This window comes from Panthera pardus, unplaced genomic scaffold (genome assembly GCF_024362965.1).
Source record: "Panthera pardus isolate Hobbes unplaced genomic scaffold, ASM2436296v1 HiC_scaffold_6, whole genome shotgun sequence".
NCBI classification, from domain to species: Eukaryota; Metazoa; Chordata; class Mammalia; order Carnivora; family Felidae; genus Panthera; species Panthera pardus.
The window spans coordinates 59,887,862-59,900,944 of NW_026526991.1; the positions used below are offsets into that span (position 1 = coordinate 59,887,862).

The 13,083-nt window shown below is 35.1% G+C and overlaps 1 protein-coding gene across 1 annotated transcript; it reads right to left on the reverse strand.

The window, feature by feature from the left end:
- Positions 1-7,822: 7,822 nt before the first annotated feature.
- On the reverse strand, positions 7,823-8,782 carry LOC128774988 (olfactory receptor 6C3-like). Its single transcript, XM_053895328.1, has one exon. The coding sequence runs from the start codon at positions 8,780-8,782 to the stop codon at positions 7,823-7,825; it is 960 nt and encodes a 319-aa protein (XP_053751303.1).
- Between the last annotated feature and the right edge of the window lie 4,301 nt (positions 8,783-13,083).

Genomic DNA, 13,083 nt, shown 5'->3' on the forward strand with positions numbered 1-13,083 from the left:
TAAAAGTGTCTCATTTCCTCATTCCTCTCACCAAATTTCCTGTATTATTACTTACCTGTAAAATATAGAAAGACAAATGTGTCAGGAAAAATGTCCTTCAAATGGGGAGGTCTCCAAAATTTGAAAGTCATTGATGTTAAATCTTTAACAGTGTGACAAATTTCTGTTTTCATTCTGGCTCACATTCTCCTTTCAACCACCTACTCCTCATCTCAAGCCACAGATAATGAATTCATTGCCATAATGTTAATGTCCTCAGATTCTACAGTGTACAGAATACGGAAAAGGCAGAGCAGAAATTTAGTAGATTGGACTCACATATTTCACGGGCTAAGGAAGCAAAATTGTATGAGTATCTAAAATAAACATGATCTTCTACAGAACTTTTTTCCTTCAAAATTTCTTCCATCTAAACCTTGTAGTGTATTCTCTCTGTATATGTCTTCTGCTTTCTATCGCGTATAGTATTTTTATATTTTCCTTTCTATGTACGTTAGCCTTTACTTGTAGAAGCTTTATTTTGTCAATACCTGGGAGTAATCAAGGAGATAGCACATGAAATCCCTTTATTTTCTCTTCCTGAATTATAATCATCATCATCATCATCAATGCATTTTAGAGAGAAGCTAAAAGTTCCCTCAATGAATTGAACTGGTCCATTATCCTATCCCTTACTCTGGGCATTCTCATTAAATAGTTAGGTTTTCAGTTCAGTGTCCTGAGAGAAGTTTTGCAATAGAATTTTTAGTTTAAAGATGTCAGATTGTTGATTTGTAGTATATAATGCATCATAATACTGTGAAATTTTTTGTTTTTTTCTCTTACATCTTTGAGCTGTCTTCTCACTCACTTCCCCTGTGTAGCCAAAAATATTGCTGTTGATTAGAAGGTACATTTGAGGTAAGATGGATAGTGCTAATGCTATTGGGAAAGTATGTGAGGTTCACAAGAAATGAGTATTTCTTAGGGACTGGAGAAAACAGGCTGAGGAGCACTTACTTGAGGAAAAAGACATCACAATGACATATTTTGTAAACAAACTTATGGCAATTCAAGTGTGTAATAGATATTTCAGTTAGGTCATTGTTCTTGAGGTGCCTGGGTGGCTCGATTAGGGTCTGGTCTTGATCTCACAGTTCATGAGTTTGAGCACCACAGCAGCTCTGTGCTGTCAGCAGAGCCTGCTTCAGATCTACCCTCTTCTCTCTGCCCCTCACCTGCTCACACACTCTCTCTCAAAATTAAACATTAAAAAAATCTTTAAAAAGATAAAGGTCATTGTTCTTGATTAACAATCCTCTATAATTAATAGCTGTATAGATCCTTTGATCTCTCAGCCATTTCTGTGATGTTTTTGGTGGAGTAATGAAAAAGTTATCCAAGAATCTAAAACATCATTTTAGGCTTTCCTTCCTAACCACTCATCCATATTTCTTCTTCCCCGTCACATGTAACTTATGATCACAAATTTAGTATGCTCCCTGCCCCTTTTTGTTTCAAGGAATTTTAACCCATCCTGGGTGTCTTTGTTGAACTATGTTGGGTGGCTCATGAAAGTGAAAATTAACCTATTTAATGAACAAATACTTGCTGTTGTGCTAAATGAAATAACTGATGCATGTGAATAAAATAATAAGCACCAACTAAATATTTTATTTAAATAAATGACTTTTAGGACACCTCTGCCATTTCATATGAATTTTAAGGATGGCTCTGTTGAGAAGAGAATAGTGTCTTCCTATGCCCAACTTAAAATGCAACAATTTAAAAAGACCTATTAAGGTATAAGAGCTTGTGTTTCCTTGTTTGTTTTTTTTAATAATTAGGAGAGATGGTTAGAGTCTCCCTAAATTCCACACTTTAGTTGGAAACTAACTGTATCATTCTGCATTCTCTATGTGTGCTGAAATCTCTCAAGTTAAAACTCCCAAAAAAGGTGTGAATGCGTATATCCTCAAGGCAATTTGTACCCACAACATTACTACGCAGTTTTCCAATTCTCTATGTCTCTCTCACTTGACAATCTTTTTCTTGGTTTTAGGTCTGTATGTTAGACCAGTTTGTCAAAATAGAGAGCAAAATGCTGGTTTAATCTGATATCTTGAGTAATTGGTTTACACCAAGTACTATTTTTTTTCTGGAATGATTCATTCCATTTTTGACGTATGTTTGGTGACATCTAATATCATGTAAGAACTTCATGGTGACTGAATGCAAAAAATCTCATAAGATGAACCAATTTAGATTCTTTTTCGGATTATTATTTTAGTAATGCCTTAGAGTATTCCTAAAGTTTGTTCAGAATGCAGTTTACCTGAGTCCTCTGAAAAAAAGATAGGACCTTGCTTTTTTATTCTAATAGAAAGGGGATATTTAAATCCCAAGTCAGATCAGAGCACCAGCCAATATGAATAGGAATAATGAAGGAAAACAGTAATCATCTAAATCACTTCTAAATCTGTAGGTTTTCATAGGTAGGTGTTCTACTTAAACCCTGATTATCTCAGTCTGTTAACCAGGTAACTATATTTGTAGATCATTTTCAATTTAAAAGGGAAAGGGCTTCTTATAAAACAAAGGCATCAGAACTTAATATTAATTTATAATGCATGGTATTATTGGGGCAACCTGTGGGCTTTGCACTCAAAGAGAAATTAAGTAGTTTAAAGTTAAAAATGCAACTTAGCTACATTATAGTATAGTATTGTAACTTTGGACAAGTTACTTAATCTCTCTGAGTTTTAGATTTTTTTTTAACTTTTAAAATGAGAATAATATATTATGGAAATAGAGCTAATTTAAATACAAAGTAAAATTGTACAACAATTTTATAGCATGTACTCCCAGACAGCAGTTACTAATATCCTTATTATTCCTAAAAATAAAATCAACGATCACACTTGAGGAATAGAGCCCCAGTGCAAAATAACAAAAACCGTTTTTGTAGTCCCTCATGTGAGAGACTGCTAACGGTGTATGTTCTTACCTCATTTACTAATTTTTATAATCCTGTGTTGGTTAAAAGAAACTGACAATGAGAGAGGTTAAATAACATAAACAAGGTCAGACAGCTACTAAATGATAGAATTGAGCATGGGCTACCTAGTATTCAATACCTATATTCAGTGGGGGAGACCAAACTCAGAGAAAATAATTCTGAAAATTAATAAAGGAATAAATTATGAGAAATAGGAAATGTAACATGCTCATTTTCATAATCCTTGATGCATTCGGAAAGAAATAGCAACCCCCAATTTTTCTATATGATCTGATGAAAAGTTGAGTTAAGAATGAATGAATCAGGGGTGCTGGGTGGCTCAGTCGGTTGAGCAACCGACTTTGGCTCAGGTAATGATTCTGTGTCTCCCTCTCTCTCTGCTCCTCCCCCACTCATGCTCTGTCTCTCTCTGTCTCAAAAATAAATAAACATTAAAAAAAATTAAAAAAAATGAATGAATCGGTGCTAAGAAAAGGAAATTTTTCATTGGCTTCAACTTTACAGCCTTACCTCTACTTGTCATACAAACGTTCTGCATCAGCTGGTTGCAATGATAAAAATCCACATTGACAACTATTTCAGTTTTAGGTTAGGAGATTCAGTATTCCTAAAAATCACTCTTAATACATTTGGAATTACTTTATTTCTATAGTTTATATTCTATTACTCATTTTCCATTGTAATTATGGGAGCAAAAATAGTGAAGACAAGCTAGGTTTGGAGTTGCTTTGGCCTTTCTGGACAAAGATTCTATATGGACTTTCACCTGCATAGGTACATGTTTTATCTACCATAAATACCTATCTCTCATGGCTATTACTCCAGTGAATCAAATGTGCCAACAAGGGCTTAGAGAAAGTACACTAAGGGATTATAAAAATGTTATCAACATTTGCACCAATATTGGAACAGCAAACTTTTGTGATAATACCCAAAGAGTTACAAAGGGCATGTGAAGTAAGCCAGAAACGGATGGAATATTTTGCACATTATCTAAGTGAGAAAATAACTTAGTTGCAAAGCTTTTGGGAGAGGTCTCCTGAATTTCCTAAATCAGAATTTCTTTGACAAATTGAGGCCCCCACTTCTTTTCTTGGTGAGTTAAATACTGGGACAACTTAATCTTACATGAAAACATTACATTTTTATCATACACTAAAATGTCTCCATTAAAGTGACTCTCCAAGCTAGTAGTATCACATAAATTGTTCAGAAATGCTGAATGCAGAGCAATACAAAGAGTGGGATAGAGTTCAGTGCTTAGTGGATTCCCATCGAAAGGCGTGAAATAATATGGATTAAATACTCATTGAACTCTTCAACATTTTCCAAGAATCATTCTCGCAAAATAGAAATGGTGCTAATTCTTGAGAAGGATCTACTATCCAGAAATCCTTTTCCATTTGAAAGATGTGCTGGGTTTAACCCTGTAATTAATGAAAGCATAATATCTGGAAATGTGTCATGATTTTACAATTCAGATTCCTTTTTGTCCATTTTAGAAACAGCAAAAAAAGAAGCTTGTTGACTCATGCACTATTTGTTTTCATTCAACAAATATCTTTCCAGGACCTGCTATCTTTAAATAGTATACAAAACACTGGGAATAAAATGGAATCAAAATAGATACGAGTCCCACTGTCCTATAATAACCAAAATCAAGGGTAAACCGATGAGAGAAAATGTTGTGAAAGATATAAATAAAGTAACCTGTTTCTCAGTTCAGAACTTTCTCTACTACACCAAGCCAGTTTTTATTCAGCAAACTTACTCCATTATACTAGGTAATATGCCCTATTGACCTCATTATTTCTGAGTCATTTTTCTAACATGAATTTATACAAAAGTCCACTTTCAACATGTTCTAAGCTTTCTGTTGAATCACATGTTCATCAAAAGTTTCCCCTAAATAGTGATTCTTTGCTTGTTAAACACTCTAATTTATCCTCATTCAACCATCGTATCTAATAAAATTATATTTGGAGGTCAAAGTAATTTGGGGCTGATGATCTAATTGTTCATATCACGACTAATAGCATAACCAGCATATCTATTAAAAAAGCTATTTTAACAGATTTCTTTAATTTCTACTCAAGTTTTCAAGTATACAAAACTTTGTTACATTAGGGCTCAAAATTTTCAAAAACATATTTTTTGATTGATATATAAGTGCTTGTGCTATACAAGAACACCAATGGGAGGCAGTTTACCAGAAAGATTTTTAAAATGGCATCCTAGGTCCAAGAGAGAGAGGTTCAAATGCAAGTTATGATATTTATTCATGTTGCAATCTTGGAAAATTGTTAAAGGCCTTTCTTCATTTATAAAATAGGATTAACAATGAATCTGCAAGTTTTTAGAGAATTAAAGAAAACATTATGTGGAGCCTTCTGTTTCTGTAAGGAGTGGATTGATATGCCCTGATACTCAAGAAACGAACATATGGAAATGTGAGATTAAATGGAAAAACAATGTGCTTGAAGACAGAGGACACCTTCAGTGTCCAGTTCTGCAAGTAAGGAGTTGCAAATCACCACTCAAGTCTAACAATAAGGAAAAAAGATGAACAGATTGAAAAATCCACTCTCTTTGTATCCTTAGGGAAGGCAAATCACTGTCCTTAAGATTGGAAATCATATAAATACAAGAAGTGAAGGTTTAAGGGAACAGAGACTTGGGAGCCAAAACTACCACAAGGTCCAGTGCCAGCACAGGAAAACCGGAAGTAAACTGATAATTTGTGGAGGTTCAGGGAGGAAACACAGAGTTAAAAGCTCTGGGGGGACCAAGATATATGAGGCCCCATCCCATTTTTGAGATATGCTTCCAGGAGCTCAACCAGGTTCAGGTAGTGAATGTCAGAGAAAAATCACCTCATGCTTCTGTCAGGGGCAAGAGAAAAGGAACCATTTTGAAATGCATCAGAGCACTGTGTTGTTGTTGAGAGAGCCTGCCCTCACAGAAATCTTAGATGGCCAGAGACAAACCTGCTGGAACACTATCAGTGCTTAACTGACCCAGGGAGAGAAATACCCACCTCCAGTGTCCTCTAGCCTTCCACGTAGGACAAGGGAAATACTCAACTCTAGCCCACTCTAAGTTTCCTGTCTGACTGAACTGGGGAGAAAGAACTGAGAAACCCTTAGGAAGTTCACAGTCCAGAGGCCTAGGCTCACTAAGAGACTGAGACCTAATCATAGGACTGTGGAATCCTTCCCCTCCCCCGATGCCTGACTCTCACAGCCCCTAAAGGCTATTTGCTCCAGTTCTTTTTACCCAGTGCATCATGTCTGGTTGTCAAGAAAACAGTACAGAGTTAAAAAAGGAAAAAAAAAAAAAAGTTTTGAAGAGGCAGAGAATGATTCAGAACCAGACATGACAGAGGTGTTAGAATGATTAGACTGGAAATTTAAACCAACTATGATTAATATCATAAGGGCTCTCCTGGATAAAGCAGATGGAATGCAAGAATAGAAAGGTAGCATAGGCAGAGAATGAAAAATCCAACAAAACAAAAGAAAACAAAAAAAAAATCCCTGAAGGAATAAAGAATTCCTTGGACAAACAGAAACTTAAGTGTATGTTTTGTCAGTGTTCCAAGCTTGAAGGAAATGTTAAAAGAAATGCTTTAAAGAGAAGGAAAATAATATAATTCACAAAGTCAGATTTCCATAAAGTAAGGAAGAGTGTCGCAAAAGGAATAAGTGAAGGTAAAATAAAAAGATTTGTTTGTTAACTCAGGGATCCTGACATACTCTAGGTGACTATGGGCTGCTGAGAACAAAAAGGATCTGGATGGCCTGCCGTTGCTTCCAGGACCCGAGTTACCCCAGACAGAAACAGAGCTCAGAAAGAAATTACAAGCTCCATGAAAAGCAAAAAATGAGTAAAATCTAACTAGGAATATCCATGTGAAATTCTGAGAATGCACATCCTTAGAAAAGGCTTGAGAGGCCCCCAGAATCTCTAGGGGGACTGAATGGTGATGGTCTTGCTCTGCACAAATCTGGTTTTACAAGACTGTGAGAGATGGTTGTGTTTTCAAATGTGTACATAACAATAAAAAGGTAGTAGGAATGTGAAGAAACAGAGAAAAATGGTCCAATCAAACAAATGAAATCTTCATTAGCCGACCCTGGAGAAATAAATGCACTACTGACAAATTATGCTCAATGAACTAGGAAAGTGGCATGTTTTTAGTTTTATTGCATTTATTTTGAATTTTTAATAAATATATATATATATATATATGTATGTATATATTTAAATAACACAGAACATGGAAATTCTATAAATAGTGCTCAATATCATGATCAATATTTTCCTTGATAATATGCACTAAATTTCACAAAATATAAAGCTCTACATTTAAAGTGTAATTCACTACTCCATATTACTTCTAAGGAATGAATGTAACATACGATATATAGGAAGTGTATATTTTTAAATGTTAAGAAATTACCAATGAATATCTTGAAAACACAAAAGAAATCACACACTGATTTTGAAACTCTACATTCAAAGTATGATAGGCTGTTATATGTATTTTTTAGGGATTTTTTATTAATAGAATTAAAACTGTTTTTCACATTCTGTTATAGGGTATGTCTTAAAGAAATCCATACCCAAAAATTTTGTAGGAGAAATAAAGTTTACCATATTTTAAAAGAAGTGAATAAACCATGCATTGGGGAAATCTGGGTGTGGAAGTGGAAATGGACTGGAAAAACATTAAGTTAACTGTAAGGTGGCATATAAGAGACTATGGGAACAAGCATACGGATACAGATATTTAGGAATTTTAAGATTTTACCTACTTACTCTTTAGCATGTCCTTTGTTTGCCAAAATAAATATTTGAAGAAAATACTACTTTATGGACCACATCTTTGAAGGCTTGCTTCACTTGCTGGTTTCTCAGAGTGTAAATGAAGGGGTTCAGCATGGGGGCAACAGAGGTATTGAGAATAGCTACTCCCTTGGTCAATGATGCCCTTTCTTTTGCAGAGGGATTAGCGTACATGAATATACAGCTTCCATAAGAGATGGAGATGACAATCATATGAGAGGAACATGTGGAGAAAGCCTTTTTTCTCTGACTGGCAGATGGGATTCTCAAAATAGTTCTGATAATATACATGTAAGATAAAATCACCAATGCCAGAGTGAATAGCAAAGCAACCAACGCAAAGTAAAAACCGATGACTTCTAGAAACCATGTATCTGAACAAGACAGTCGTAAAAGGGGAAAATAGTCACATGCAAAGTGATCAATGACATTGGAAGCACAGTAATCCAGCTGGAGCAGAAGCATGAGGGGTGGGAAAATGGTCAGGAACCCTCCCAGCCACGCACAGAGCACAAGCCAGGTGCAGAGTTTCCTGTTCATGATGGCGGTGTAATGCAGAGGCTTGCAGATGGCAATGTAGCGATCATAGGACATGGCAGTGAGAATGTAAAATTCTGTCACCCCCATGAAAATAAGGAAAAAGAGTTGGGCTGCACAATTGTTAAAGGAAATAGTTTTATCCCTGGTGATAATTGCTCCTAGAAATCTAGGAATACAGACAGTTGTAAATGAGATTTCTAAGAAAGAGAAGTTTCGGAGGAAGAAATACATTGGTGTCTGTAGATGAGGGTCCACCAAGGTTAGAGTGATGATAGTCAGGTTTCCAGCGACACTTAATATGTATGTGATAAATAAGAAGAGGAAAATCACAATCTGAAGGTCAGGATCATCAGAAAGGCCAAGCAGGACAAACTCTGTGATCACTGTGTGGTTCATTTCTGTCTCTCTCTCTCTGTCTCTCTGTCTCTCTGTCTGTCTCCCTCTCCTTTTTCTTCTCTTAAAGATATTTAGGTGGCAAGAGTATTAAAGGGAGGAGATGAAAGATATAATTCATGATGATCAATATCACTGTCATCGATACAATTCTAAAGTATGTTCTATAATCCATGCTGATCTTATTTTCAATTGAACTCTATTGTTATATTTAGTTTTCATACACATTCGTGAGTTTTGCTTTATTTACTAGTTTTCTTATTTGAAATGTACCAGAAGTTTGGAAATCTTCATACAGTAACTCACATCATTGAGAGTGATGATTTATCATCATTGAGAGATGATAAATAAAATCAGTACTTCTTGCTTTGTCCAATTTATGCAAATCATTACAATCTTCTTGAAAAATTAAGAGAAATATGCATTTTCTTTCTTTCCTGTCAAGTATTTATTAAACGATGCCACTACCTAGAAGCATAAATGGATAATCTTAATTCCATCACAAGGTAAAAGTGAAGTTTAGAACGGTTAAAGTAATAACCATTATACTTTGTATGATACAAATAATCAATTAATAACTTTCTTAACAAGTAAAATAGGATATAAATTACTAATTATTAATTTACTTCTACATTAATATTTTTGGTGTAGTCATCAAGATTATGTGAGAACATTATATTTTTATATTACGTAATAATACATATGTATTTACTATATGATTGAATAAATAACCTAATTATTTTATTTAACAGAACATACTCACTTACTGGTTTGTCTTGTAATTCCACTGAAATCATTAATGTTTGACATCTTCTGTGACTTGCTAGAAATGTACATATAGAAACATTTTTACTTTTGAGCTTAAAGGGACATACATTATCCATTTTGTGTATTACACTGTGGCACAAACTGGGAAAGAAGTAGTTGCCTCAGATCTTAGTAGCTCTGTCGGTTCTATATTCTGTTTGAATCTTCCTTCTGAGCTATTAGCTTTATGAAAAAGTGTTTGATTCTCTTGTAATTCTGCCTCACACTTATCTTTTACATGAGACCTCTGATCCATAAGGGTATTCCAGAAACATAAAGAAGAATGTCTACCATTGGTACTAACCTATTCAGTTAATTCCCAGCTGTGTTATGCTGTAGATTTGGTTTTGTAAAATTATGACAGTTAACTCCTTTAAATTTAAATAGTCCAATTTGGGCTGTGAAGATTAGAATGCACCTCATTGCTTCCTTGCCAGACTTTAGCAAAGTTCACTCTGATCAGATTTGATTTGTTTTGTCTCTATTTTCGATGACTCAAAGGAAATAGTTCAGGAAATAAAAATACAATGTCAGAAAGCTTAAAAATATATTGAAATAATATGACAGTCCTCTTCAATAATGTTGATATAAAAACTTAAAGCAATATTTAAAGAGAGAAATGACAGGGATATAACATCGTTGGGTTCTGAGGACAGATTCTTAAAATTGGCTTCCCTCTGGTTGCACTCACAGCTCAAATTTTCCAAGTCTCCTTGTTTTGACCTCAAAAGAAAGTTGTTCGTTGATCTCCTGGGAACAAAGCCAAGGCCAAGCCAGATCTGTGCTATACGGGAGACCATGAGGGATTTCTGGAAGCCTTGCATTTCTCAGTAGCCTTTTAGCTCTTCTCTATGGTGAATCTCCCTTGAGAATGGTTATGTTCACCTTCATATCCCACAGAGAACCTGAAATGTTGTCTTCTATAAAATAATTACTTCCATTAATCACAATTACCTAATATTTCATGAGTAATAAAAAGTTGTGAAACCGACTTTCTTACAAAAATAAAACTCAGAATCTAATTTATTTTTAAGCTTCTGGAAATACGAACTTTTGAACATATACCCTTTTTGTTGTTTATTCTTAGGCTTTGTTAGTGTTGAGACATTGAGAAGTAAGGCCATTTCATAATTCTAAATTAAATAATAACTATTATGATGCACATATCATACTCACATTTTAAAAAAATGCTATTACACTGATTAACCAACCGAGCCACCTAGGTGCCCCATAGCTACTTAATATTAAATGTGTTTTATATCTAAATAAAATAACAAAACATGCATTTAATGTAAAATATACATAATGATTTTATATAATCAAATAATACAGTCACTAGTGCAGACCTAAATCACAGCTGGGATGCACATTTGTTTGGGAATTACTTACTGGAAGAGGGGAATTAGAACAGAGTAGGCAGAAAAATGGAAGAAATAGGTAGGCCTAACTCAAATTTATGACCATGTAGACTTCATTTATGTATCCTAGTTAAAGGAGCGCTCAGTAAAAGAATTTTTGCAGATGTGGCTGTAAGTCATAGAGAGTGATACCCTGGTCCAAATCACTTTTTTTTTTTTTTTTTTAGTTTTATTGAGATATAATTGACATGTAACACTGTGTAAGGTTAAGGGTACAATGTTTTGACTTTATACAGTTGTATGTATGAAATGATTACAAGGATAGGCGTAGTTAACACATCGATCACTCGTATATTTACCCCTTTTTTTGTGGTGAGAACATTTAAGGTTTACTCTCCCAGCAACTTTCTTTTATTTATTTATTTAAAAAAATTTTTTAAATGTTTGTTTTTGAGAGACAGAGACAGAGCGTGAGTAGGGGAGGGACAGAGAGAGAGAGAGAGACAGAATCTGAAGCAGGCTCCAGGCTCTGAGCTGTCAGCACAGAGCCCCACACAGGGCTTGAACTCATAAGCTGTGAGATCATGACCTGAGCCGAAGTCGGACACTTAACTGACTGAGCCACCCAGGCGCCCCTCTGCAACTTTCAAGTATATAATATGGTAATCTTATAGATCAGTTTTGTTGCAGTAATGAAATGGTATTTTGTTTTTACCCTAAAAGCCCAACTAATAGGCAATAAGAAAATCTGTTATTATTTATAGAGGGCAATGTGCAGTCATGCTTCACTTGATTGTAAGCTCGTCTTCATGACTGCCTCTAGTTGCTAGATTTAGAGGCTCAATCCAGGTTTAGGTTTGGGAACGTTTTTTTGTAAGACTACTCTAGAGATGGAATTTAAACTTTTAGCAGGACATACATGTCTAATTGTCTTCTTCTTCTTCTTTTTTTTTTTCTTAGCAGGCTTTGTTTATCAATGGCTGGATCATTAATTCATTATGTACTGCAAGACGGTTCTGTTCTTAATCTGTCATTTTCCAGGTGAATGCCTACTTTATTCTGTAGTTAGGGTTGGTTTTCTAGTATCTTTTTGTGGGTATTGTTATGAATTCATGGCTGTATAAATTTTGCTTTTGTTGTAGGTCACATTAGTGATTGACTTAAACATTTCAAGAGAGATTTAAATTGGGATCACTATCTCTTTGGAGTGCATCTGCTGGGGGAAAACTCTTCCCTTTTGGGCAGTACACTTTTCCTCTTTGATTGCTTCCTTCCCATCTTGGATGACAAGTGTCCCCAGGCTCATGCTATACTTTTCTGTATGAGAACTGGACTGAGTCATTTCTCTCAAGAGTCCTCCTTCCATTGATTAGGAAATCTGGGGTTGATTAGGAACATTAAGAATCTGGGCACTAGCTGTGATAATTACTATGAGTTCGATCATCCTTTCTAGGTATTTTCAGTGGAGAGGGCCAGCAAACACATATATTTTATTTTCAAATAAAATGTCTATGAGCGTAATTTAAATGTATCATTCAAACTTAAGACTACAATACTTTTAGGTTCGCCCCCCCCCCCTTTTATCTGTTGAACATTTATATTTCCTTTATTTCATGATTAGAGCCCTGGCTATGAATAGCATTAGATAAATCGTAATATCACGTTAATTTTCATTTGCTTCTTTTCCTCATGTTGCACATACACCAGTATTAGAATAACAGCCCTACCATCCACAATATTATTCCTACCTAGGAACAGTTTAAGATATTTTAAGCTATTTTTGTTGTTGTTGTTGTTGTTGTTAGATTAAATCCCACTTGTATGTCTGGTCCAATTACAGCATTTAAAATCTCTTGGAAGGGTGCCTGGGTGGCTTAGTTGGTTAAGTGCCCGACTTCAGCTCAGATCATGACCTCATGGTTGGTGAGTGTGAGTCCCCCATCGGGCTCTCTGCTGTCTGAGTAGAGCCTGCATCGGATTCTCTGTCTCCCTCTCTCTGCCCCTCCCCGCCACTTGCACACACTCTCTCTCTGTCTCAAAAATAAATAAGCATTAAAAAAAGTTTAAATACAAAATAATAAAAATAAAATCTCTTGGAATAATTTAGCTTCATGTGGTTATCTCACCAACTAAATGTAC

What these genes read in the sequence shown, in the direction of transcription:
- LOC128774988 (XM_053895328.1), bottom strand. Translation starts at nt 8,782, where the DNA reads ATGAACCACACAGTGATCACAGAGTTTGTCCTGCTTGGCCTTTCTGAT.